General features: G+C 47.3%; 1 protein-coding gene across 3 annotated transcripts; it reads right to left on the bottom strand.

Annotated features, from left to right (window-relative positions):
- Nucleotides 1–32: 32 nt before the first annotated feature.
- On the bottom strand, nt 33–27,807 carry Flacc1 (flagellum associated containing coiled-coil domains 1). Of its 3 annotated transcripts, none has more exons than XM_059277951.1 (15): nt 27,404–27,806; nt 24,146–24,306; nt 23,554–23,631; nt 22,733–22,781; nt 21,275–21,414; nt 19,399–19,492; nt 17,861–17,922; nt 15,113–15,210; nt 14,148–14,200; nt 12,253–12,352; nt 10,563–10,666; nt 4,768–4,830; nt 1,503–1,592; nt 1,272–1,381; nt 33–274 (listed from the first exon to the last, which is right to left on the bottom strand). In XM_059277951.1, the coding sequence occupies exons 2-15, from the start codon at nt 24,259–24,261 to the stop codon at nt 163–165; spliced, it is 1,269 nt and encodes a 422-aa protein (XP_059133934.1). In that variant the 5' UTR covers nt 24,262–24,306; nt 27,404–27,806; the 3' UTR covers nt 33–162. The 3 variants fall into 3 exon arrangements, 2 of the variants coding, with proteins under 2 accessions (XP_059133934.1, XP_059133935.1); XM_059277952.1 differs by having other exon boundaries at nt 21,275–21,408; XR_009382500.1 differs by having other exon boundaries at nt 164–274; nt 1,272–1,394; nt 27,404–27,807.
- Nucleotides 27,808–27,957: the final 150 nt, after the last annotated feature.

The following is a 27,957-nucleotide window of genomic DNA, read 5'->3' as shown; positions in this document are numbered from 1 at the left end:
TAATCATTCTGAAGAAAGCAAATTGTAAAAAAAGACAAAAAATAAAGCCATAACACAACCCATCTGCATCTCTCCAGAAAACCTTGCTGGAGTCCACAGCTCCACAGGGCGGCGGCAAGGCGGCTGCTCCAGCCGCGGAGCACAGTTCCTCATCTACCACGCTTACTTCCTGTTGCTGCTGGGTTCAGGAAAGTCAGACTCATACACACTAGGAGTAGCAGAGGCCGACTTCTCAGATCTTTCTTCAGACATGTCCTCGTTCTTGATCTTCTGCCTGTAAAAAGGATGGTGCATCACTGTAGCCTCAAAGGGCAGAGGGGATGTAGGGTATTTGCGGAGAAATGTGGCTTTCTTCCCGCCCGAGGAAGCAGCCTCTCATCACGCTGTTGCTTTAAATTTGGTGAAACGTGGTGTTTGGGTGATCATATTCCCAATGGAAACTGTTGGGTAACTTATCTTCTGTCTTGGTGGTTTAAGAGGGGCTGGAGAGATAGCTCAGTGGTTGCACTGAATGTTCTTCCAGAGGACCTGGGTTCAATTCCCAGCACCCACACAGTAGCTTACAATTGTCTGTAACTCCAGTTCCAGGGGATCTGACACCCTCACATCTATGCATTTAAATATATACCTCCAGAGACACAACACACTCTAGATAAAATATATAATTTTAAAAAAGAAGCCCCTTCAGGGAATAGTGGTTCTGATGGGCAGCTGGTCTCAACAGGAACCAGAAATGCCAAATCTGAGAGTTAAAAACCCACTGAACTCTGCCGGGCGGTGGTGGCGCACGCCTTTAATCCCAGCACTCGGGAGGCAGAGTCAGGCGGATCTCTGTGAGTTCGAGGCCAGCCTGGGCTACAGAGTGAGTTCCAGGAGAGGCGCAAAGCTACACAGAGAAACCCTGTCTCGAAAAACCAAAAAAAAAAAACAACAAAAAAACAAACAAAAAAAAAACCCACTGAACTCTGAAAAATAACCCTTAGTCACAGGACAAAGCAGCTCAAAAATCCATAGGCAAATATCCTGTGTTTTATACAAAAACAGACCCAGGGGAGCGAAGTCTAGATACATAACAGACAAACTGCCCACCTCAGATGAACAAACTACCTCCATGGCATGTGTGCAGGTCCAGCCCCACACCTCCTCCAAAATGATCAGGACTGTGGCATCCTCCAGGAGTCCCTGGTTTGTCTTGACCTAGTCCTCACCTGGACACCCTCCCCCTCTCAGAGGTAACTCAGCCAAGTCCCCCTGAGCAGCAGCACCCGTACCTGAGTAAGGTGTTTTCTTCGGTCAGGAGCTGTATGGTGTACTTATACTTTTCCTCAGCTTCAACCAGCTTCGTCTGCATCAGCTTCTCCAGATTTCCCACTATAGCTTTCTAAAAGATAAATCTGAATGGCTGTCTTCCCCCAGAGCCCGTGGGGCAAGGCTCTTGGGCAGAACAGCACTGTGCTCTGGCTTCCTCTCCGGCCCGGGGCCTCTCTCTAGCCAGGACTCACCTCTCTCTGGAGGTCCAGCTGGCAGTGGTAAAGGTTCGTGTTAAGTGTCTCCAGAACGATAGTTTGTGCCTGCAACTCAGCCTCCAGGATCTGCACAAGAGGAAGCTGCCTCAGGACACCGTGCTGATGCCGTGTCCCCGAGACAGGATGCTCGGGGTAGAAGCAGTGTGCCAACGTCGGCTGCTTTCTCTTGTACCACTTCCAGCCTAGCAGTCACCGTGCGGACAGGTCCACACTTCTCTTTGTCTGCCGCCTGTATCCTGCTCTTGAGTCTCACTGTCACTGCTGCCAAAGCAGCCCTCATCAGAGTCCCAGTGGGTAGTCACGGCCGTCACCAGCCGGTCACTACATAGTTCGTTTATTTTTGTCTGTCTGTTTGTCTATCCTATCTATCTATCTATCTATCTATCTATCTATCTATCTATCTATCTATCATCTACCTATTGTCTGTCTATCTATCTATCTATCTATCTATCTATCTATCTATCTATCTAGGTTTTTCGAGACAAAGTTTCTCTGTGTAGCCCTGGCTGTTATGGAACTGTAGACCAGGCTAGCCTTGAACTCACAGAGATCTGCTGGCCTCTGCCTCCCGAGTGCTGGGATGAAAGGCGTGCACCACTACAACCTGGCTAAAGATTTCTTTTTAAAATATAATAGTTTTATTAATTGTTGAGAATTTCATACATGTATACAATGCATTTGATCATATTAACTTCCCACTTTCCCCCTAACTAGATCCACCTCTTTCCCAACTTTGTGTCTTCTTTTAAAAATTTAATATTTGATTTTTATTGATGTTGTTGCATGTGTGCACACACGCATGCACAGAAGACAATGTTCCTGACGTTGTCCTCAGGGCGCTCTGCCTGTCTTTCTGCTCTCTACACACACCAACTTCTTTCATTATGTCAGGTGGTGGAACTCCATCTGTCCTTGCCCATGTTCTAAGATTCAGAGATACCCGTCTGTATCCAAATACCAAACACCACACCACAACCCTTGCTGGCCTGTCGCTGGAGTGTACCCATCCCCGATGGGGCTAATGAATGGTTCTTTCCTCTGAAGGAAAGATATCATGCTTATATTTTATCATAAGTGTATCTTCTTCCGCCTGGCATGGTGACACACAGCTTTAATCCCAGCACTCAGGAGGCAGACCCAGGCGGATCTCTGTGAGTTCGAGGCCAGCCTGGTGGTCTACAGAGCAAGATTCAGGACAGGCACCAAAACTACACAGAGAAACCTTGTCTCAAAAACAAACAAACAAACAAAACAAAAAACAGCAACAACAAGAATAAAGGGACCAAGAAGCTCTACTACACTGCTTTCTTCCAACCTGCCACCTTCACAGTACCTCACCGTCAGCACGCAGCAATTACAATGTGCATTTCTCCTCAGGCATTGACAAGGCCAAAGATGTGAAGCCGATTGGTCTCTTTCCCCAGGTTTCAGCCCACTGAGTCCCCCTGTGTCCTCAGACCCCTAGAGAAATTCCCGCATAGCATGCATCTTCCCGTGATGTGTGAACTGGACATGTGCCATCACGGACCGCATCTGTGTTGAACACAGCCCTATTCCAGGTCACATTTGTATTCTTTCATTATTTATCCGTTCAAGGTTCAACTGATGTGTATTTAAAGCCTGTAGTGTGCTAGGTACTATTCTAGGAATTACGAATTAATGGTAAAGAAAACATACGGAGCCGGGCTTTAATCCCAGCACTCAGGAGGCAGAGCCAGGAGGATCTCTGTGAGTTCGAGGCCAGCCTGGTCTACAGAGCAAGATCCAGGACAGGCTCCAAAGCTACATATAGAAACTCTGTCTTGAAAAATCAAAACCAAAACCAAAAAAAAAAAAAAGAAAGGAAGGAAGGAAGGAAGGAAGGAAGGAAGGAAGGAAGGAAAACATACCAAAAGGCTTTCTTTCACTGAATTTATCTGCTTAGATGATTATAAATTTATGTAAAAAAGCAAAACAGAGAAAAAGAAGTGTGGGGACAGAGAGCTGAGCCTTTAAATGAAATAGTGACTCCCGAGAGGCTGCCATTGAGTAAAGACCAGAAGAGGGGGGAAAAGCTTGAGATGGAAATCTCTGGGAAAGGGATATTTGGGAAGACACACTATCAAAGGCAAAGACCCCTCAGGGTAGGGGCGTTCTGTCCCTTTAAAGAACCAAGAAGTAGTCCAGGGACTTTGGAGTGGAGTGATGGAAGGCGGAAGTAAAGGAGATGAATTGAGGGGGAGAAGGGAGCGGGTGGAACAACCCTCAGACGACACAGACTAGAGTAATTCACAGTCCCAGCAGCCAGGCTGGAGCACAGCTGAAGCGCAGAGGCCTTTCAGAAGGGGTTGCTCTACACCAAGCTTGAACTCCGACTAGCCAGACTCCAAAGGATCAGACTGTTTCCAAACCGCGTGAGTGCATCCCAGAACACGGTTTGTGAGCACTGAAAGTTTAAATTTTAACAAAACATAAACATATTCAGTGCCCAACAAGGTAAGCTACGCCATGACCAGCACCCACTGAAAGCTCAGCCGGCTGGCAGAGAAATAAATCAGGCTGGAAACGGACTCAGAAATGATACCTAGACGGAACTAGTAGAGAAGCTCACAGTAGCTGCTCGGAGGATGCATTAGGGCTCCCTGGTCTGGGGCCACCCCTTTACTTGTAGGATGCTGTAGTTTGATTGACCCTTACATTGCTGGCCCTGCCTGGGCTTGAAGGTAAGATTTCTTCATGATGCCTGTGCAGTGGCTAATCTTTATCTCAGGCATGTCTATTCTGGATACACAGTAACTTTTCAGGGAAAAGGGAAACACAAATTACTCTTATTTAATAGATTTTTTTTCCATCTGCCTTCACGAATGGCCTTGTGTGTCCCAGCAGAAGGGAGCCCTGTAGAAACCACCATGTGTAAGGTACACCCAGAGGAGGGGCTTAGGGACAAAGTTCTGCAGAAGGCGTTTGGAAGACTCAGGGTTCAGAGGGAAGAACATGGTGTCTGTAATCCAAAGTCCTGTGTTTTAAGCTTTGCTAGACACGGAAGTTTTTCAACATCGATGACCCCGCAGTTGTATTTGTTCACAGCCTGCTCTCAGGGGGGCTGCATTTGTTTTACATACAGTTCAAGATTTCTTTTGACTTACTGGGTCCAACACTTAGATTTAGGTGCTCCATTAATTTTACTGGTTTGGGTAAAATTGCATTTCATTTTCCTGAGAGCGTATCATTTGCAAGACACTAGTTTCGTGGAAATGCTTACCTCCTTGGATTTTCTCAGCTCCTGTATTTGCAAGTTAGCGTCATCAAGTTGTTTCATGAGCTCCTAAAAACAATTTTATTTGGAAAAGTCAGCACGTGGTTCTGGATATTCTTTTAGAGAACTAAGAAGCCACCAGAGGATTCAGGAATATAACACTCCTGAACTTAGGCGTTATCAATGGAGATGTGGCATTTTGAAGTATCTTATTTAACTTTATCATATATATGTATATATATATATGAGATATCTCTCTCTCTCTCTCTCTCTCTCTCTCTCTCTCTCTCTCTCTCTCTCTCTCACACACACACACACACACACACACACACACAAATGTGGTGGTATTGTGTTCCCCGAAATATTGTGCACCCTAATAAACTTATCTGGGGTCAGAGAACAGGACAGCCACTAGATAGAGTGGCTAGAAAATGGTGGCACTCACGCCTTTAATCCTAGCACTCCAGAGGCAGAAATCCCTCTGGATCTCTGTGAGTTCAAGGCCACATTGGAAACAGCCAGGCATGGTGACTCACACCTTTAATTCCAGGGAGTGATGGCAGAAAGCAGAAAGATATATAAGGCGTGAAGACCAGAAACTAGAAGCATTTGGCTGGTTATGCTTTTAGGGTTTGAGCAGCACAGTTCAGCTGAGATTCATTCTGGATGAGGACTCAGAGGCCTCCAGTCTGAGGAAACAAGACCAGCTGAGGAACTGGTGAGGTGAGGCAGCTGTGGCTTGTTCTGATTCTCTGATCTTCCAGTTCACCCCAATACCTGGCCTCAGGTTTGATTTTATTAATAAGAACTTTTAAGATTCATGCTATACACACACACACACACACACACACACACACACACACACACACATAAGCTCTAAAATTTACACAGAAATACAAAATGATAAAGGAAGTAAAAGTCACCTTGGAAAACAATACCAAAGCTAATAAATAAAATAACAGGAGAGAAAAGAAAACAAACAAACAAACAAAAAAGCAATAGCAAAGTCAAACTACCTGTACTAACTGGTTCTAAATGGAACCAAGACAACGATTGTTGGCTTGAGTGTAGATAAATGGTTAAGCAGAATGGGAAACAGAACCTTGTCCTTTACTCCAAGGACATCAAGACAACTCAATGAGGAAAGAAAATTTCTTTTTTCAGAAATGATGCTGGAATAATTGTATATGCGTATAGAAAAATGACCTACGACCTCTGCATCATTCTACACACACACACAAATTATCCAACATGGATCATAGACTCAGAAATGTTAAAATTATAATGCTTCTAAAAAGAGGATATATTCATGGTCTGATGATTGGCAACAGTGTTGCAGGGCATTACAGAAAAGGCTTTTAATTATAGAAAGAAAAGGTTGACAATTTGTCTTTCATCAAAATTAGAAATTTCTGCACATTGAAAGATAACATTTGCAAAATGAAAAAGCAAACCCTTAGGCTGGAAGTTATTATTTGCAACTTATATATACATAATATTTGCATCCATATCTTTTAAATGATGTAGAGTTAAACAGACACATCAAAGAAGGTAGTAATATATCAGTGCTACCCTCCCCCAATCTGAAAAACTGGCCAATGTGTTCAGTCATCTGAGAAACTGAAAAAATAGTGAAATGCACTGCACAGCCACTAGAATGGCCGTAATTAAAGACCGAGTGAACTAATCGTGGAGGATTTGGTGCAGTCAGAATTCACTTATTTAAGATCCAAGAGTAAAACAACACTCTACTGTGGAAACCACAAATTTCCTATATGTTCCCTGGAGCTCTAATAGTACTTCAAGATAAGTAAGAGCGTTTATCTATGAAACACATATCTATGTTCATAGATGCTTTGCTTAAAAGCCAATAAATGGAGATAATCCCAATATTCCAAACCAGGAAAACAATAAACACACTGCATGACATTTCTACAAAGGGACAGCTGCATGTGGTCTCCTGCTTGTAATCCTGTGTAGGAAGGCCAAGGCAGGAAGAGCAGGAACTCAGGGTCATCCTGGGTTACACATCAGCTGGAGTTCGGCTAAGAGAGAGATGTGCCTTAAAACACCTTTACAAACAGAATTTATGAATATGAAAACCAAAAGAGTCAATTTCATTGATGTTATTTTGAGGGAAAAGCTATCCATAAAAGGGCATAGCCATACAGTTTTAATTTTTAAAACCTGAAAATCTAGCAGCACTGTTTCTTGGCTAGTTTGAGCTTGCTGGGCCAGAGGTGCAGAGGGGTGTGTTCACCTTCTCTCCTCCCCTCAACCGTTCCTGTAGCTGGAGTTTTTCTCTCTGGGTCCTGCCAAGCCCCGGCAGTCCCGGAGCCCACTTATAAAATAAACACACAGACACTTATATTATTTAAACTGCTCGGCCATTAGCTCAGGCCTATCATTGTCTAGCTCTTACTCTTATATTCAGCCCATTTCTGTTAATCTAAGTCACCACATGTTCCGTGGCTTTACCTGCTGCCTCTACATGATCCTCCCTGGCCAGCAGGCTGGTGTCTCCTCCTCTCTGCCTTCCTGTTCTCTCAATCCTCCTCTCTGCTAGTCCCACCTATACTTCCTGCCTGGCTACTGGCCAATCAATGTTTTATTTATCAACCAATCATCTACACAGGTTCCTGAGCAGATGTGGGCCCAGCATTGTCCTGGTCTTCCTGGGTCTTTCACTGCTCTCATGATGCCCCCCCTCTGAGGGTGGGCCTGAGGCTGGAGGTGGGGGTGATATCCGAGCACTCACTAGCCCACCTCTCAGGGGCAGCGATCCTTCCATGCTGCTGTGAAGGATAGGAAGGCTGGGGGCAGAGAAGAGGCTGATTCAGTGATGGAGATGGGAGTCTGTAGAGCTGGCGGGCTCCTGGGATTGCACCCAGACAGAGGATGATCAGGACAGAAGCAGGGGCTTTCCACAAAGCACCCTGACCCCACAGGAAGTGAGGTCTGTTGAGAAGAAGGAACAGGGCTGTCCTAAGAGAAAACTTGGGGCAGAATTTCATCAACTATGAAAGGGAAGGAAGGAGAGAGACATGAAAAAAGGTAATTACTAAAGAGAGGCATAGGAATGGGCACAGGAGAAACAATGACCAGAAAGCACAGAAAGAAAACAACTGTTACTAGATGTTAATATACATTTGGTTTCGTTGAGACAAGGTCTCTCTCTATAGTCCTGCCTGTCTTGGAACTCATTATGTAGACTAGACTGGCTTCGAACTCAGAGAGATCCTCCTGCCTCTGCCTCCCGAGTGCTGGGATTAAAAGTGTGCACTATATGCCTGGCTTGATAGTAATAAATATTAAAAATAAATTCCATTAATAGAAAAATCAGTGAAGAAACCAGAGAAAGAATGTCTGCACAGAAAGGCCAAAGGAAAATATTAAGTGTGAGAAAAGCAGCTGAGGGAAGGGAGAAATGGAGGAGAAAAATAAATGATAAACCAAGTTGAGGAGGAGAGGGGAAGTGGAGGAGTTAAGGTAAGGCTGGAAGGTAAGGCTTAAAACTAAATCCAGCTACAGTGCGCCCCAGAAAGCCAACTGAAGGCTCACAGGTCTTCATTGTGGAACCCTGCTCCCGAGCCAGCCGGTTGTTACGGAGTTTGAGACCCCAGTAAAAAAAGACCACAAACTCCATCCGGATTATAACTAGCTAAATTTGTTGATATTGCTAGCAAGACAACAATCTCTGAGCCAAATGAGATTGCCATGCAAAGGGAAGTGAGAGAAGGACTTTTGAAGGTGCAAACCACAAGAAGACCATGAGTGTCTGCACAAGCAAGCCAGGAACTATTCCGCTCTGCCAAGATTAGGTAGCCAAGGCAACCTCCAAACAGTCCTTGATGGGCTGCACAAGCAGGTTACAGAAGCCAGAAAGCAGTTAGTCATATCATAACAAGCAGATGGTCCTGGCTGTCCATTTCTGGGTGGGGGTCACTGAGTCAGGCTTACTGGAAACTCCTCTTTGAGGAACTGGGTCAGAAGACACAAATGGCTAGTGGGTACCAAGATGGCCGCCTAGCATAAAATGGAGTTTCTCTGGCCATCACACTGTGACAGATTCAGCTCCACAGAAGCCCATCCGTATGGCTCCTTCCAAAGAAGCGAAGGGTCTGTCAGAAAGAGGAATGCCCAAGTCACCCTCATCTCTGATGGCTCATAAGGACAAAGCGAGCCTTGCCTTGAAACTGGGCGAAGTTCAGAGACAGTGTGTGGGGAAAATAGTATTGCTATTTAAACTTAAAAATCAGAATGTTAAAAACCTGCTCAGTTGTGTGAGGATTGACAAGCACCAGTTTTTGTCATGGTGTCCTCATTATCCTTAGAGGTTCACTGAGGAGGATATTGTCTACATTTAGTTTTTATAGACTTTTTAAGGTTGATTTTGACACTTTGCAGGATGATTATCAACTGTGTTTGTGTTTATTTTTTAAATAAATTATGCTACCACAACAAAACCAACAGTTGTGTTTTTTTTTTTTTTTAACGACACAAAAACTAATGATAAATCTAGTCCATGGTGGTAGAAACCAAAAGAGCTGTCTTCTGGGGCGGGTGTGATGGAAATGGAAGAGGACTTAGCATGATGGTTAGAAATGTGCACACACACACACACACACACACACACACACACACACACGCACACGCGCACGAATGAAATATTCAAAATATCCCAAATATTGCAAAACTCTTCATTTTGCACCAAAAGGATGGAGGAATGTAAGAAAGCTTACAGCCTGTAGATTTAGGGGTGATGCCTCAGACTTGATCCCAGAATGGTCCTCTGTCCTGCTTGGGAGGCATTCTGGCTGGCTGATGGTGACCACGGTTACAGAGTTCTACCTCGCTAATGTGACGACATCCGCTGCCAGCAATCCTTTAGTGTACCCCAAAGCTTAGGGACCAGGCATGTGAAGTGTTTGGGGCTGACACTAACACATCTCTGCTTAGTCAGTGTCCATCTGTTTGGAAAATCTAGTCGAGAACTTTCTTACTGTCTAGCAGCTGTTTGTATTGTCTCTTACTTTAGATTTTAGGTAGCTACTTTCATTTACTAGGAGTGGTACATGACCAAATTGACTTGCCTAGTTGACACTAATGTCTTTTCCTTCATCTATAGAAAGGGCTGGGGTGGCATTCAGAGATGCAACGTCGGCAAACCATGGAACTTTAAAGGCTTTACGTATTTAGTGTACTGCTATTTCCTACTAATCGTAACTTTCATTCCCCAAATCCTGTGGTAAGAGTGCCTGGCTACAAAGGACCCCAGGGTGATCATTCTCCTACTTGGCTTCAGCTGTCCACTTGACACAGCCCAGAGGGACTTGAGTGGGTTTCAATTTGGGGATTGCCTCCATCAGGTCAGCTGGTGGGCACGCCTAGGGGGCATTTTCTCGACCGCCAATCGATGTAGGATGGTCCAGCCTGTGGTGGGTGGTAACATCTCTAGGCAGGTGGGTCTGGGCTGTGTAAGAAAAGCAGCTGAACATGAAAGTGTTCAGTAAGTAAGAAAGCCAGTAAGCAGTGTTCCTCTGCGGTTTCTCCTAAAGTTCCTGCCTTGATTTCCTGCAAGATGAAATAAATCCCTTTCCTTCAAATGGTGTTCAGTCAGGATTTATCACAGCCACCAAAAGCAAACTATAGCCGCCATTCTTTTTGCATGTATTTCCAGGGAAGTTGGACAAGGAGGCGCATGTCTGTTGGGGACAAGAAGTCACCTAAGGGTGTAGACTCAGCGGGCTCAGCTGCATGCACCACCTGGACCACACCCTCAGCTGTGAGCATCCTGTTACCTCTTTCTCACGAGTGAAGTTCTCAAAGAGGGCGCTGAAGGAGTCATTCATTTTCTTCTTTTCTTCTTCCGACTCTAACTCAAACTTCTTGGTTATCTTATGTTCTGTGGAGGAGAGAACAGAGCAGGTTTGTGTATAAACGTGGGGAAAGCGGGCCAGAGAGAAAGCCAGAACAACTGAAACTCTGTATTTGACTCAAGCTCAGGACCTTTCAGCTCGGGCTGCGAGCTCCGACCCTCAGCTGGGGAGAGGGACCTCCTCCTGTGGGCTGCAACAGTAGCCACACGCATTATCTCAGTTCTTATAGCCACGGCAGTATCTCAGTTCTTCGGTGTGTGGTTCAGTTTCTAGCTGCGGCTTGTTCTGTTTTCTCTGCTGGAGTAATGACTATGCTTTCTCAGGCATCTTCTTCATTAAAGCTCTTGGCTAGCCACATTGTTCATAATCAAAGTTCACGCCTAGCCCCAGGGCAGAGGTAGGTTCATTGTTCCCAGGACTGGAAGACCTGGCGGTAGAGCCTTGGTACCAAACAGAAAGATCAAACACAATTCCTTCAGTGTCCAGCTGCAGGGATGGGTGGGTGGGTGTCTCTGGGCTGACCCAGTAACTCTAGTCTGGGCTACATGATGTAAACCTAACTGGGGTTGCACCCTGACGGAGGCCTTTTTTTTTTTTTTTCCCCTCCATTGTGGTACTCTTCTGGTGCTGCAGTATTCCAGGCAAAGCCCTAAACAGATATAACTCCAGATCTCATTCCCAGGTTCGACTCCACCGTCCTCTTGCTGCTGCGCCTGGGCAGTCCTTACTAGGGGAGCTGACTTTCCCAGAAGCCTTTGCACTTAAGTGACCGATTGGATTTTAACCAATAACTGTACAGTGAATGGAGTTGGCATAGAATGCGGACTGGGTGTGTAGAAGGCTCACACCTGTCCCCATTAGACCTCTAGACCCAGTAACAATGTCTGCATCTTCCTATTTCCTTTCCTAGGAAGCTCAGCGGGTAAGAGCCACAAGTATGGAGTGCTTTGTATGAGCTAAGCTCTAGCCAAGTGTTAGAAATACTGAAAATACTTACCAGTCATGGCTTCTGTTGTAGGAGATGTGGAGGACACAGACTGTCAGGATAAGACTGCTCTTTCCCCATCCTCCCCCCCCCCCCAACACATACACACTGAATAACTTAATTCTAATTCAAGAATTCTTTCTGGAATTTTAGGATTCCATATTTCTTCTTTTTTTCTTTTTCTTTTTTTCTTTCTTTGGTTTTTCGAGACAGGGTTTCTCTGTGTAACAGCCTTGGCTGTCCTAGATCTCGCTCTGCAGACCAGGCTGGCCTCAAACTCACAGAGATCCGCCTGCCTCTGCCTCCCGAGTGCTGGGATTAAAGGTGTGTGCCACTGCCGCCCGATTCTATATTTCTTTAGAGGTTCCAATTCCCATATTTGTTCCAGCCCATGATGGGCGAACACGAAAGTTTTAGATCCCTTGATTCATGTGTCTGGAATTAAAAAAAAAAAAAAAAAAAAAAAAAGCCTTGCCTTCATTGTCCGTCTTTCTTAGTAACTCAAGGCACCCTTCATTCAGAAAGTTCAGCCTCTGGCCTTTCACCCTTGGTAAACCCAGGGCCCCTAGAGTCAAGGTCGAGACTGACAGCGGGCTTCTTTTGTTCGGTGGCCTCTGCGGTACTCACTCTGTTGTAACAGGATCTTTTCCCGCTCCAGCTTCTCATCCTTCTCCCATTCGGCCTTCCGCTTTGACCACTTATCTTCCATTTCATCGTAAATGCTGTCCTGTGGAGGCGCAGGGGCGCTATGAGAAGAGCTACAGCATGGGGACCCCGCCGAGACTGTGACTGCACCCTCCGGTGCTCAGCACAGTGCTGGGGCCTCATTGAGGGCCCCTGTGTGGGTGATACTGAAGGCAAACAATTCCAGCTAAGCTCAGTGGAGAGCGAGGATAAGCCCCGGGGTCAGCGGCCATCTGCGAACAGCATTTGCCAAGCTGGATCTGACTTCCATCCAATTCTGCACCTCCCTGTAAGAGGGCTCCAACTCTGGGACTTCATCAGGTTTGGGGAATTGTCCTATTTCGTGGTCTATTGCTCCGATCAAAAGCAACTCGAGCAGGAAAGGGTCTATTTGGCTTATACTTCCACGTTACATCCCATCACCGAGGGAAGTCAGCGCAGGATCTCAAGGCAGGAACTGGCGAAAAGGCCATGGAGGAGTGTTGCTCACTGGCTTGCTCCTATGACTTGTCTAGCCTGATTTTATATACACCCCAGGCCCACCTGCCCAGAGGTGGACCCACCCACCGTGAGCTGGGCTCTCCCACATGAATTATTAATCTAGAACGGGCTGTCTTCTGAAACGACACCCATGCTGAGCTCATGGGAGGTAGAATGAGACAGCCTTTTGGATGGTAATGTGGCCAAATCTGTGAAAGGCCTTAAATATGTTCAGTCCTTTGACCAGCCCTCCACTGCTAGGATTAAATATGTTCAAAGAGCTATTTTCTGTTTCAGCAAGCGATCGAAATAGCTCATGGCTAACGGGAAGGGGACAGTGAGATCCCAGAGGTGTGTTCATTAGGATCGCAGGAACAGGAAAGGAGGGAAAGGCACTAACATGCCCAGTGAGAAGAAGATACAAAAATGCACATAGATTTGCTTTACCACAGTCTCAGTTAAAGTTAAGACACAGTGCAGGTATTTGTAGGGGTTACCTCTGGGGAGTGACAATTCTTTTTGGTGGTGTTGGTGGTGGTTATTTCCACTAAAAAAAACCCCAGATTTACTTGTTTTATGTGTGTAAGTGTTTTGCCTGCATGTATGTCTGTGCACTGTGCTTGGTGCCTGTGGGAGGTCAGAAGAGGGCATTGGATCCCCTGGAACTGTTAGTTACACATGGTTTTGGACCACCATGTGGGTGCTGGGAACTGAATCTGGGTCCTCTGGATGTGGAGGCCCACAGAGGTTTCCTCGTGAGATCTGAGCTTGCTTTACCCAGCAGGGCTGCATTACAGGGTGGTGTTTGGAAGGGTCTGCACTTGTCTGTGCTGGGGGAGGGGGGTGTCTTTTGCTCCACCCCTTGGCATTCCTATAAATAGCCCTTTAGAAGAGACAGAAGGGGCCAGTGGATATTGATCCAGGCCCTCCTGAGGCTATCCTGTGTTTCTATCTGTCTCTCTCCACTCTATATTTTTATCTAAATCTCTTATCCCTCTCTCCTCAAGAGTACTGGGGGTGGAGTCGGGGAGTAGGAGCTGGTCTCCCACATCTAGAAGAGCAGCAAGTGCTCTTAACTGCTGAGCCATCTCTCCAGCCCTAGCCCTCTTCCTCTTCCGTTCTGAAAAACAGTCAACAGCAGTTACTTTGATGACCACAAACATTTCTTTCAACAGGCTCTGCAGATTTGCATGGCCGGTTTGTCAAGCATGGAAGCTTCCTGCTGGGTACAGTAGTGATAGTGACCGTGTGGTGGAAGAAATGTTAGAATCTCTACAGATCGGGATTCAGCCCCAGGCTGTCAGCCAGGAATGAGCTTTGTCCTCTCAGAACCTCCCACACAGCTCCGAGGCTCTCACCTGATACATGTGAAACATGTTCTTCAGATACTTATATTCTTTGCCCATCTCCTCTGGAAGAAAAGAAAACAACGGCATTACGATTTCTGCCAGGCACACTCCCCAAATCTCATGTGAACTCCTCAGCACCACACCCGAGCTCTTCCTGAGGTGATGAAATCCTTTGTATGACTCCCCAGTCCCTCTGGAAGCGTATTAAAACCCCAGATGTTGATGCTGCCTGACCCGACTGATGGAGGAGGGGCCTGGTACTTTTTGACAAATGTTTCTCAGAGATACTGGAACTCACATCCTCTGTTCAGCCATTTTAGTAAGACCCCCCCCCCCCCGGGAGTAAATCCTTGTCTGTGGGGAAGAGCAACACCTCCCAGCACATGTATGCGTCTGTTTGTCCTTTTAGTAACATTTATCCCTTCACCATGGTTCTGAAAACCACACATTCTCTATAGGAAATTAGAACACAAGCGAAGTATAAACAAGACACTAACTTAAAATAAAGGATTATAGACTCTATAGTGTAGAGTTTCTCCTCTCTGTGGGCATTAGTCTATAATCCCAGAATCTGAAGGATGCACACACTGCTCTTCCCAAGGGCCGTGTAAGAGGTGAGATCCAGTCAGGACAGCCCTACCCACCGCGGAGTCTTGCAAAAACAATATGTCCATTAGGATGTACTAAAATACTGCCATTTTACATGTGAGAAAACCTGAAGAAGTCATAATGATTTTATAATTTTAGAACTTTAAAATGCACTTAAAATAGTTCACATTCTCGCTTCACGGATTAAAGCAGATTTTCAGAGAAAAGCAAGGACATAGCCCCCCCCCCCCCTTCCTGTGTCATTCTCAGTCACCCGCATCCCCCTGAGCTTCAGAAAGGAAATCTTAGACATCGGGCTGTGCCAACCATGGCCATGGGCCGGGACTCGGCACCTTTCCCAGGCTTCCTCCCAGGGCCTGCGGTACCTAGTTTCTCTTGGGCTTGTGCCTTCTCCACCTTCAAGGCTTCTTTGTAGCTGCTCTCTAACTTCTCAAGCTCCACCTTGTGAGCCTTTTTGAGATCGCTGTGGGACAAAGGGTGAAGAGAGATCCGGTGTGGCAAGTCGGCTCAACAGGGAAAGGCGCTTGCCGTGGTACCTAAGAAACTGAGCTTGATCCCCGGAAGCCATGGTGGAAGGAAAGAACGGACTTCCAAAAGTGGTCATCTACGGTGCCTGGCACACTGTGACCAAGTGTGCACACACACAGTTACAAAGAAGTCCAGAGTTGAGCTGTTGCACTGACCACACATACACACACACACACACACACACACACACACACACACACACACACACCCATTCTCATCGAGGTGGGGCTCTCACTTCCTGGAGCATTCTCCTGGCTTCTATCCAGAGTGAGACATTTCCTACAGTCACAGAGCTTGGGCAAGGGCCTCGGCCTCGCCCCAGGATTCCTATGCTGACAGTGTTTGGGCGTCAAAGTGAGAGTCTCCAGGCCGTGAGTCAGATGGAAGAAACAAACACGTATCACTACAGGAAAAAGGCTGATCTGCAAAGACTACACGCTATGTTATTCCAACATCAGGCGAGAAAAAGCAGGAGACAATAAACCAATCAGTGGTTTCTAGGCATTGCCTTGGGAAGGGGCCAGTAAATGGAGTATATATCAAGGTAATAGTGCAACCACTACGTGCAACACTCACGGTGAATACACGTCCACACACACACACAGAACGTTCTGCACCAGGAGTGGCCCCCAAGCGTGTGACAATGATGTATCAATGCAGGTGCATCAGTTGTGACAAATGTCCATCTTTCAGGGACGCTGGAAATGAAGGAGGCTATAGGAAGGAGCAGAAGGGGTGTGTGGGCACGCTGTACCTTTCTAGTAATTTTGCTGTAAACTTTGAACTGCTAAAAAAAATAATGAAACAAATAAACACATCACTGCATATGTAAAATGCTGTGGCTCATATAGGGTGCTGTCTCGGCTAGGATTTCAGTTTTGCTTAAATGATGATTTATATTCCAGATGCTTACAGCGTAAAACATGCTGTTCTAATTTATGAGTACAATGTGTAATAATTGAATCAATCTAGTTGACACATCCATCAACTCAATGGTTAATTTCTTTTCTTTTTTCTTTTTGGTGAAAATATTTGAAATTCACTTCTTTTTAAAAAAGTTTTTGTTTTTGGTTTTTAATTTTGTTTCCGTGTGTGTTTGTATATGAGAGTGTAGTGCCCACAGAGGCCAGAAGGTGTTGGATCCCCTGGAACTGGAGTGACAGTTGTGGGCCACCACACCAATGCTGGGAACCAAACTCAGGCCTTCTGCCAGAGCAGTAGGTACTCCTAACCACTGAACCATCTCGCCAGCCTTAAAATGTACTCATTAAAAATGAAGCGTACAATATCATTACTATTCTAAGGCCTGGAAAGCTCTTTGAAAAACATTTCCCCAGCCGGGCGGTGGTGGCACACGCCTTTAATCCCAGCACTTGGGAGGCAGAGCCAGGCGGATCTCTGTGCGTTCGAGGCCAGCCTGGGCTACCAAGTGAGTTCCAGGAGAGGCGCAAAGCTACACAGAGAAACCCTGTCTCGGAAAACCAAAAGAAAAACATTTCTCCAGTCTGAGATTTTTATACACTTTAAAACATTTTCATTACATTTATTTAGTGTGTATGGTGTGTGTGTGTGTATGATGTGTGTATGTGTGTGTATGTATGGTATATATGTGTATGTGTATGTGTGTGTGTATGATGTGTGTGTGTATGATGTGTGTATGTGTGTGTATGTATGGTATATATGTGTATGTGTATGTTTGGTATGTATGTGTGTATGTGTATGTGTGAGTGTGTGTATGTGTGAGTGTATGTATGTGTGAGTGTGTGTATGTGTGAGTGTGTGTATGGTTGTGTGTATGTATGGTGTGTGTGGTGTGTGTGTATGGTGTTTGTATAGTGTGTGTATGGTGTGTGTGTGGTGTGTGTATGTATGGTGTGTGTGTGTGTGTGTGTTTGTATGGTATGTGTGTGTGCGCACACACACAGGCATGCATGGCATGCATGGAGGCTGGAGGATAACTGGAGGGACTCAGTCTCCTCCTTCTATCACGCGCGGGTCCTAGAGAGGAAACCCAGGTCCTCAGGTGTTGGAAGCACCGACCCAAACTGTGTACACGTGGACCCTCACCTCTCACGGGCTAGCCTAAGAAACACTGTCCCTGTTCTGTTTTCTGTGCGGTTTAGGCTCCCAGCACAAGCGAGAACACATTCATTTGCCTCTGCCTGGCTTGTTTCGCTCAGCATCACACCCTCCCTTCTCTCCGTGCCGTCAACAATTGAGGAGATTTCCCTCTCTTTGGAGGCAGAACAGCATTTTTAAAATCTCATCTGTTGACACAACACGGGTTGGTTCTATAATGCGGCGGTTGTGCACAGTGTTCAGAGTTCAGATTCTCTCATTTTGTCAAGAACCTGAAGTTGTTCTCAAGAAACAGTCAGAAAGCAGTTATAAATAAGTGGCTGTGGATGGCCACCAGGGGCGCTGTCTTCCCCCGCACGGACGACACCCTTCCTTCTCACGCCCTCCCTCGGACTTGCTCTGCTCCTCCCCCAGGCCCTGAGCTGCCCTTGGCACCCCTGGGGGTCCCCCCAGGGGACTGGAACCCTGCCCTGGCTTCGCACACCGGCCTGCACCAGGAAGCCTACCTGTTCTCATTTTCAAACTTCTGCTTCATTTCAGTGCAGCGGACATCCATCTCCTGGGAGAGCTGGAAACGGGGCCGGTGTTAACAGCGTGTCACAGGGGGCTCCAGCCGGCTCTCACCGGCATCTCCGCAGCCCCTCCAATCAGAGGGGGTGCGTGCCTCAGTCTCTCCTGGGTGGGCTCCGCAGTGCGGAGGGCACACACTGAGCGAGGGTGAGGCTGCTGACGGTCCCCTGCCTAATCACGGTGGGGCCTGTCACCGGGCCGGGTACCCCCTGTTCCTTCACACTTGGCGGTCACTTATTTAGCCACAGGCTTGGCTGGCAGAGTCACAAAGAACCGATTCCCCCCTCACTCTCCTCCTTGCCTCCAGCTGGGGAGTCTTGGCTGCAGGCTCCTTTGAGAAAAACACTCTCCTCCATACTGTGGGCCGGGCTCTTCTTCAGAGTCCCAGCTCGCTGAGGCAATGGGGCATGAACTCCTCAGAGTCTCTGCCTGCGGTTGTCTGTCTGTCTGCGGTGTTAATAACTCTTCTAGAAAACGTCTTATCCCTGACCACCATCCCACTGTCATCCTGAACGCCACACCGAGACCTCTTGAAGGTCACACTACAAATGGGCTGTTCACAAGTAGTACTATTTTCAAGACACCCCCCGCCCCCCAATAAAGCCAGTCTCTAAAGCTGCCTTCCATTGGCCTGTGCTGGAGGGTCAAACGTGAATTTGCCTGAAGCTCCATCACCTTACACAGAGGATTAAGTTTCTCAGACCTCAGTTTCCCTTTGGTAGAAGCCATTGAACTGGCAGAGTAACAAGATAACAGATTGGAGGTGGGAAAGGTCTCAGCCTGGTCAGGAGGCAGCTCACTGTCAGATGCAGACAGCCTGGGACCAAGCAGCCTGAGAGGCTGCTTTGGGGAGGTGGAGCCTTCACAGGTTTAACTTCAGTAACACCAGGGTGCATGCTCCTGAGTAAGGCTCTGGTCTGTCATTCCAGCCTGGTCACCAGGTACACCTGTCTGAGCTGGGGGAAAAGGGATCAAACTGGACCTGATGACCAATATGTTAAAAATGTCACCTGTTTTAAAAAAACCACATCAAGACTGAAAGGACTCCAGCTGCTTCTGAAGAATGGGCACCGAGAGCTTAAGGGTAACAGAGAGTGGACGCCTGGGGGGGCTTCCTAGAAGCTTTTGCACAACATCCTCCATGCTGGGGTCGTTAGCAAGAGCCTGGCAACCTCTGCAGCTGTATCCACGACAAAGGCCAGAGGGGGAGTAATCAGTGACCCGAGTGTGGAGAAGACAGTGTCACCACATACCCAGAGGCACCCGGAGAACCTCTGGAATGGAACGTCTTTGAGTTTTTAGTTATGGACGAGGATGCAGGCAGAGAAATACTGCTCAGTGCACTGTCCTCTTTGCGGAGTCCTGTGCCTGGATAGCATGGCTCATTACAGCGAAGTGCCTGTCTCGTGGCCTGGCACGCAGGTGCCCTGAAAGCATTAGTCCTGAGGGTGTGGTCAATGCCAGGATCACTCACTAGCTTCTGGGCAGACTGGTGGTCTCTGTTCATTTGTTCTATTATTGCTGTCAACTCGGAGATCTGCTCCTCAAGGTCCGAAATGATATCAGTCCTGCGGGACAAGCACTTCTGTCACCACCAGAGCGCGTTATTCATGCCAGCCAGACCCCAGGCTGCCTAACCCAGGTCTGCCTTGTGCCTCCTCCACCACTATGGCATGGGGATGCAGCGGTGGAGGGTGGTCCTGAATAAGGCATTTCATAGTGGGGTGGTTGGACCTTAAGGGGAGCTAGCTGGTGCTGTGGGATGTCATTCTGTGTGCTGTGAATGTGCGTTGCTCTGATTGGTTGACAAATAAAGCTGTTTGGCCAATGCTGAGGCAGAATAAGGTTAGGCGGTACATTCCAACTGGAGAGAGAGGAAGAAGTAAGGCAGAAGAGAGGAGACGCCAGCTGCCACCAAAGGAACAACATGCCAGCAGACTGGTAAGACACAGAACACGTGGCAAAACATAGATTAAGAACTGTGGGTTAATTTAAGTGTAAGAGCTAGTCAGTAATAAGCCTGAGCTAGTGGCCAAGCAGTTATAATTAATATAAGCTTCTGACTGATTATTTTATAAGTGACTACGGGACTGTGTGTGTGGGGGGGGGACTGGAGAAAACTTCCAGCTACAAGCTGGAAGTGATCAGGGCAGTGTGGTGTCCTGCTGAGCAGAAGAGAAGTAAGAGTGAGTGTGTCAGACACTGAGCGGAGTTTGGTTGTCGCTAGTTGAATGCAAGAGGGAGATGTGCAGAGGGTTAGGAAATGGGAAAGCCTGGGAAGACTCATTCTGCCTGGCTCTAATGGGCTTTTTATACACTGCCCAGGGGAGAGGCAAAAGACCTCACTCTTTCAAGATCAAAGCACAATGTATGGCTGGGCGTACAAAACTACCCAGAGAGCCGGGCGGTGGTGGCGCACGCCTTTAATCCCAGCACTCGGGAGGCAGAGCCAGGCGGATTTCTGTGAGTTCGAGGCCAGCCTGGGCTACCAAGTGAGTTCCAGGAAAGGCACAAAGCTACACAGAGAAACCCTGTCTCGAAAAAACCAAAAAAAAAAAAAAAAAAAACAAAACTACCCAGAGAAACCCTGTCTCGGAAAAAAAAAAAAAAAAGCCCATTAGAATAAATCTCGAGGCAGCTGGATATTGATCCAGGGCCCTCCCAAAGCTATCCTGTGTCTCTGTTTTTCTCATCATCTCCTTCTATGTTTCTAATACTTCCTCATTCCTCTCTCCTCCCCTCAAGAACCCTTCGACAGGTCAGAGCTGGACTCTGACACAGGGTGTGTGCCACTGTGTCTTGAGAACAATATTTCTCACAGCAGACTAAAGCTGGATGGAGGAGACACTGGGAGAGCCATCTAGTACTACAGTAAGGAGTGAGAGGCCTGAATTCAGGAAGGATAGCGGGGAAACGGAAGACGTGAGTGAGAGGTCTGGGAGGTAGAATTGAAACGTATGGGTACGAGCATGACATCAGAGTGTCACAAAAGGGGAGGGCTTCAGAGAAAGAGCAATGGCTGGTGCCAGAACCTTCCAAACTGCATCTCCCAGAGCCATGGGCATTTTTGGATCACTTATAATGGAGAATGAGATGCATACTCCAGTCTTCCAGAAACTGGCTTTGCTCTTAATTCCCACACTCAGAATGCAGACTATTTTTGAATATTTCACCTGTCTCTCCCTGGCGGGAGTGCTTTCCTCTTTAGTGTAAGTCATGCTAGCTGGGCTGTTTTCTGAGCAGGGACCTGCGACCTGGACGTGGATATCGGGTATTTACTGGGGCCAGGCTGGGCTGGGTAGCCGGGCAGAGCCAGCTCTGAGAAACTCGTGTTGCTCCAAAGACTTTACCTGGAAAACTTGACTTTGCTCAAGATGTCCGACTCTGAGTGTTTTTTCCTACTGAACATCTCATCTCCCAAGGTGACCGAAATCTGTTCTCGATTTCGAACGAGTTTATAGCCAGGTGACACGTCAATCACTTCCTGGGTCTCCAGGCGGAAGGCAAAGAGAAACGGTGAGCCTGGAGAAGCTGGGATTCCTCCCCCTGCTGTGGGCTTCCTCACGTCTTACACACAGAGACACGGTGCTGAGATCCAGGGCCCACCGCCCTTCTGTACCTCCTCCAGCCACTACCCTCCAATCCAATCCCAGATCCAATCCCAACTCCCCCGGCCCCGGCCCCTCAAACTCAGCAGTTCCAACTGATCCTTCGACACCACTCCATCTCCCCCTCCCTCCCCATCCTCCACTGTGGCCAGCAGCTGGGCATTGTGGGAGCTGTTCAACTTTCGGAATTGGACAGGCCAATTTTTTAAAATATTTGGCCCTGGAGCTACTTTACATCTCTGTGACACAGTTTCCTCTTCAGAAAAATGGCGATAATATCGCCTCCAAGGGGCTTTTGTAAGGGGGAAGAACAACAAAACAAGATACAAGGAGATGGTTAGTGTGGGTGCAGACAGATGCGGTGAGTTCATCCTCTTCCTTCATTAGCTGCCAGGACTGAATCCTGGCCGTCATTGGCTAACGTGGATATGATCACAGCTTCTAGACGTGTGCAGACCGCTCTGCAGTACCACATGTCACCCCGGCCATGGTGGCCACCTCCTAACTGGCATCTCTGCCTCATCTTCCTTTAAGCCTTGTCCCATCATGGACCATCTTATGCTTGGGTTCTCAAGACACCACTGTCCCAGCGGGTCTCTGCTTTCGCTCTGGCGCCCCCAATGTTCCAGACCTTTCCATCTAACGGTGATTCTCTTTGCTTATTTGTTCCCGGCCGTTAATGGTGCCCTTTAAAGGACTGTGTGGTCCTTGTTTAGGAAGGGGGGTGGGGGTGGGGATGGTGAAATGATAAAAATAAAAAGTAGCCAGAATGTCCTACGAGAAAGTGCATTTTCTAAAGTGTAAATATAACTGGGTCTCACGCCTATGTCAGAACCATGGCGATTCACGCTCTGAGGCCCATGTCTTTGCTTTTGCTGGCTTTAGGTGCCTTGACAGGCCCTGCCTCAGGATTTGCGGCTCCCACTATGGCAGAGGGCTTCCTGTATTGGGGCATGAGTCGTAGCCTGAACAAGCACCATCTGCTTTCCCCCAGGGACTTACATAAACAAGAGAGAGTAGCTGGGGTTAGTTACAGTTCGGCCGCTTACCAGCTACATAAAATGTGCACCATTAACACTAGGAGAATTGCTCCAAGGCTCTCTGTTAAGATTCGGCAGAGTGAGTGCGTAAAAACCCCATGCTCGCACACAGTAGGTGCTAGATAAATGCTCTTCCGGTCCTTTCCCCATTTCTACTCACAGGAGGAAGTTTGCTGCTCTCCCCCGGCTTTCCTGTCTGGGCTTTGTCTCTGCAAGAGAAGGATGTGCTCAGAAAGCAATGGGAGCAGCTGAAAGGCCGAGCCCAGGGGATGAGAGCTGTCGCGCCACCTCTGACCTTTGGTCTCCTAGGCCGGTTACTTGACCTTCTGGGGAATCCTGGGGAACTGGGGAACACTCTGGTAGGGGGCCTCAGTGAATGGACAGTCTACAATGGATGTGGGTGGGGCTGCACTCTCGAGCTCCCAGGGAGAACCGAGCCTTGCCTTTGCCAGCTTCTGGAGGCTTCCCATGTCCCTAGTGGTCACTTCTCTCTGACTGACATTCTCTTCCATGATTGCATTGGCCCCACTTGGAGAACGTACAGATGGAGGAACGTCTACATCTCAGTCGGTTACCTGACAACCTCCGTCCTCCGTCCCACCCCTCCACCTTCCCACCTCTGCAGGCTACGTCCTTTCCGCCACTCCCTGCTTCCTCTCCTCCTCTGAGCTGAAATCACCATGGATTTGGTTTGGGGGAAAAAAAAATCAATGGATTCTGGCACATTTTTGACATCTCTGGTAGCAAATTAGTACAAGCCAGCATGAATGTGGAGGTCGTGTGTGTGTGTGTGTGTGTGTGTGTGTGTGTGTGTGTGTGTGTGAGAGAGAGAGAGAGAGAGAGAGAGAGAGAGAGAGAGAGAGAGAGAGAGAGAGAGAGACCCCTGGGTAACTGAGGCATCTGTTGGCACAGGGCCTCAGTGATGGAGAAATCCAAAACGGGTGTGGGCGGGGCTATCCTCTGGAGCTCCCAGTTACTTACTTTGGGGAAACAACAGGTTTTATCGGTTGGGACTGGAGGTAGTTATGTCCTCTTGAAACTGGTGTAGGAAGAGTTTGCCTGAAAGTGATAAATAAACACTGGGAATTAAAAAATACGTCTCAATACTCCCCATTAAGGGCATATCCATGGTGACTCCGAACTGGAAAGAATGACGTGACAACCAGAGTCATGAGGACTGAAGGCCTTGAAGACCTCAGCTCTCCTCCTTGTTCTTGTCTACTATCTCCAAGAAGTCCTGGTTGTCAGGGTAACCCCCAAAGCCATTGTTCCTGAGGAGGGACAGCTGCCACCAAAGCTCTGTTTGGGTCACACACACACACACACACACACACACACACACACACACACACACCGGCAGAATTGCAGACTCAAGCCTTCTTTATTGAAATGTTGAGTCAGACAGGTCTGCCAGAACAGGGCAGCAGCCAGGCTGGTCGGAAAGGCAGGAAAGCAGGGCTTCCTGTCCTGTGGGGAATTTGTGGCGCTCTTGACTGGGGAATCTTAAAAGACAAGGAGGACTTCAAAAGAAACCGTCACTTCCTCTACCTAGCTCAACCCAGTGTACTCTTACTTAAGCTTCCCTGAGGAGGTCTTTGGAAGTGGATGAGGGGTCTTGATTAGCTTCCGTGGTCCCAAGTTCCAGGGGTCCCAGCAGGTGCAGTAGATGAGAGGGTTGGGATGATACATGGTCGGGGTCAGATGTAGTCTTGGTTGCTCAGTCGGGGGCTCTGGCTGAGATGAGAAGACACCAGAGTTAAACCACTCAGAACCAAAGCAAACAGAGATTGGGAAGGGATCCAGGGGCAGCCCGAAGAACAATCGCAGAGGTTGAGCTAATGTAGGCTCTCCCTGTAGAGTGATGGATGCCTCACAGCTTGCCACCTGACCTGAAAGCAGTTAAACATCTTCCACAGTTGAGTTACCACTAATCCAACTATACAGTCCTTGCTCAACTATTGCTACCCAGGCTTCCAGGTGACAGACAGAGATGTCACAGAGGTAGCACATTGCATTTGGGAGCACACGTTCCCTTGGTTTCTGTGGCCTGTTCCTCCTCAGGTTTACATTAGCTCACTCTGCAGGATGAGAGATCCCCACAACAGATCCCGCACAGAACTTCCTGGGAAATTTGTCCTATTCTCCAGCTAGAACATGAATGCATCTCCCTGTTTCTCGATTCGGGCCACCTGCCTGAATTGCAGAAGGGAACTAAAAACAAGTCCCCACCATGATTACTGCACAGAAGACAGCTGTCAGGTGACCCCAGAGGTACGCCTCCTGAGGACCCTGATGTAGGGAGTTGACAGATCTGATGAGCCTGTAGCAGGATGAGTGGTGTCCTTGTCATTCAGCAAGACCCGCCTCTGTACCCATCCCCCAAACCTGTGGCATATACGACCTTACGAAGAGAAAGAGACTTTGTATTAAAGAGGGAAAATTGGGTCAGAATGTCAGGGTTATGTAGCCTGTCCCCCTCATGACATGTTATGACAGTTTTGGGGGTGCTTTGAAATCAAGTGGGCCTGACTTTACACATTAGACACTGGATTGCAGGAAACCTTCTTTTCTGAGCCTATTGCCTTGATAATAAAAGTCCTGCCCATGCCAGTGCATGCTGGGTTGCGTTGCTGTGCCCATCTAAGACCTAGGGGAGCTCCCGGCCTGCACATGGAGACAAACACTGTGAACGACTATTTTGCACATAGAAATTTTTCTTTCTACTAAAAAAAAAAAAAAAAGAAATATGGGTTGATTTGTATGTGTGTGTGTATGTGTTATTACGATAAAAGCAGCTCATTATAGAGACAACCACAACAGAAAACACCAAGGAAATAAAAAATATCAAAACCATAACATCCAAACATGACCACTGAAAATATTTGAAGGAATGCCTTCCAGAATTTTCTGCATTCTAAAGATTTACAAAGCTTTTCATAAACAGAAGCAAACTATATTTACACCTTGGATACATTGTTTAAGATAATGCCTTGAGTTTCTATTATATAGGAATGTAAAATGACATTATTTTAAAAAGTGTTAAGTTTTTTGCAGTCAAGAAATTTAAAAATATGCCAAATGTAGAAAAGAGTATAATAACCTCACCTATCCCATAGTTTTAACAATTGTCAAAGTGACTAACCCTATGCCCCACCCCCTCCATTTCAATCCTCTAACATCATTATTTTAAAGCAAATTTAAAACAATCTTTCAAATAAGTCTGAGATCAATTTCCATATCGTTGCAATTCTAAAACTTAAAAAAGATTTATTTTTAATTTTATGTGTTTTTTTAACTGTGTGAGTGTATACCATAGGTGTTCAGGAACCCACAGAAGCCAAAAGAGAGCAGTAGATATTCTGGAGCCGGAGTTACAGGCTGTTGGGAGCCACTGGTTGACTGGAGCCACATTGGGGCTCAGCAAGCACCCTTCATCACCACCCGTTTTTCTTGGCCCTCCGCTGTAAATGTCTATGAATGCATTTATTTATATTTTAACCAGTTTTGTATTGGTAAATGTTTGTTTCCTTTTTCCTCATTCTAAAAATGCTTTGATATTTATTAATTTGCTTTTTTTTAAAAAAAAGTTCCCTTTGCATCCGCTGGGACCATATTCAAAGCATTTAAAGCCAGTAACACAAAACTGATGAGCCATAGATGTGGGCTATTAGGAAATCACGCGGTGGGGCTGAGGGTGTCGGGCGGAACTGAGACAAGCGAGATGGTAGGGAGCACACAGGGAGCCTTTTGACAAAGGTCATTTACTGTGTGTGCGTGTGTGTGTGTGTGTGTGTGTGTGTGTGTGTTGTATGTCTGTGTTGTGTGTGTTGTGTTTCTGTGTTGTGTGTGTGGTGCATGTGTGGTTTGTGTGTGTTGTGTGTGTGTGTTGTGTTTCTGTGTTGTGTGTGGTGCATGTGTGTTGTGTGTGGTATGTGTGTGGTGTGTGTGTGATGCATGTGTGGTTTGTGTGTGGTATGTGTGTGTGGTGTGTGTCTGTGTTGTGTGTTGGGTTTCTGTGTTGTGTGTGTTGAATGTGTGTATGGTGCATGTATGTTGTGTGTGGTATGTGTGTGCGTTGTGTGTGTGATGTGCGTTGTGTGTGTTGTGTGTGGTGCATGTGTGTTGTGTGTGGTATGTGTGTGTGGTGTGTGTGTGTGATGCATGTGTGGTTTGTGTGTAGTGTGTGTGTGATGTGTGTGTTGTGTGTGTTGTGTTTCTGTGTTGTATGTGTTGTGTGTGTGTCTGGGATGTGTGTATGTGGTGTGTGTGGTGCATGTGTGTTGTGTGTGGTATGTGTGTTGTGTGTGGTGCATGTGTGTCATGTGTGGTATGTGTGTGTGGTGTGTGTGTATGTGTGTGTTGGTGTGTGTGATATGTGTGTGTGGTGCATGTGTGCTGTGTGTGGTATGTGTGTTATGTGTGTTTGTGTGTTTCCCCCTGTTTTCCTTTCCTGTATTATCTCCCCGGTGTTTCCCTCAAGGCTGGGAGGGCTGGCTATGAGCTACTGAGCTAAAGAAAGGATCCAGGAGGTTGTTTGGTTTGAACTATTTGGGGGGCACCCAGCCAGGGGGATCGGGATCTGTCCCTGGTCTATGGGCAGGCTTCTGGAACCCGGTGCCTGTGGTGTGACACCTTGCACAGCCTTAGTGCAGTGGGAAGGGGCTTGGACCTGCCTAGGCTCAGTGTGCTGGGCTCTGCTGACTCCCCATGGGAGACCTCGATTTGGGGGATGTGGGCATGTGGGGTGGCTTGGGAAAGAGGGCTGGGGGTGGGAGGAGAAAAAAGGATCTGGGTTATAAACAGCCCGCAGGAAAATCTTCCCAGAGCTTACCTTAATTCTTTCAAAGATTCATTCCCCTGTGGTTCCCTCCCAAGGTGAGAGTCTTAAAGAAACCATAATGTTGCAGGGAAACAAGACCCCATCAGCACAAAATCGGGGTTCATTTTACACCAGATCAAGACGTTTCAGACTCATGGCTTCTGTGCTTATCCCCAAACGGCTGAGCTGCCCAGGCGGAAATCCACAGGACCTGCTGGAAACCTGCAGACCCAGCCAACGGCTTTCAGAAAGGTGCAGCGGGCAGGAGCTTCCCTGAGAAGAAGGCTCAGTTGTCCCCAGTGTTTCAGAGAAAGTCACTTGAGAAAGCCACCCTCTGCCCAGAGTCTCTGACAGCGCCTGCCTTGGGAGGTTTGCCCTGGGGAGATGGCGGGAGGGTTTGTTTCTCCTGTCGCCATGGAAACAGAATGGTGGTGCCTCATTGGCTCAAAGCAGAAGGTTGGAGAAGCAGCCAGTTAAATCCTCCTAGACTCAAATCAGTGACCACACTCACCAGCAGGGAATTCATATGAGATTTTTGCTTCATTATCAGTCATGAGGCTGAAGAA

This window comes from Peromyscus eremicus, chromosome 13, assembly GCF_949786415.1.
Source record: "Peromyscus eremicus chromosome 13, PerEre_H2_v1, whole genome shotgun sequence".
NCBI classification, from domain to species: Eukaryota; Metazoa; Chordata; class Mammalia; order Rodentia; family Cricetidae; genus Peromyscus; species Peromyscus eremicus.
The sequence above is the reverse complement of the archived record's forward strand: the minus strand, read 5'-3'. Positions and strand labels throughout refer to the sequence as shown.

Coding starts and splice junctions, on each gene's coding strand:
- Flacc1 (XM_059277951.1), bottom strand. CDS start 24,261: ATGTATCATCCCAACCCTCTCATCTACTGCACCTGCTGGGACCCCTGG. Junction 12,353..14,147: donor ACATGTTTCACATGTATCAG/GTGAGAGCCTCG, acceptor GCGCCTCCACAG/GACAGCATTTACGATGAAAT. Junction 275..1,271: donor GAAGAAAACACCTTACTCAG/GTACGGGTGCTG, acceptor TCCTTTTTACAG/GCAGAAGATCAAGAACGAGG.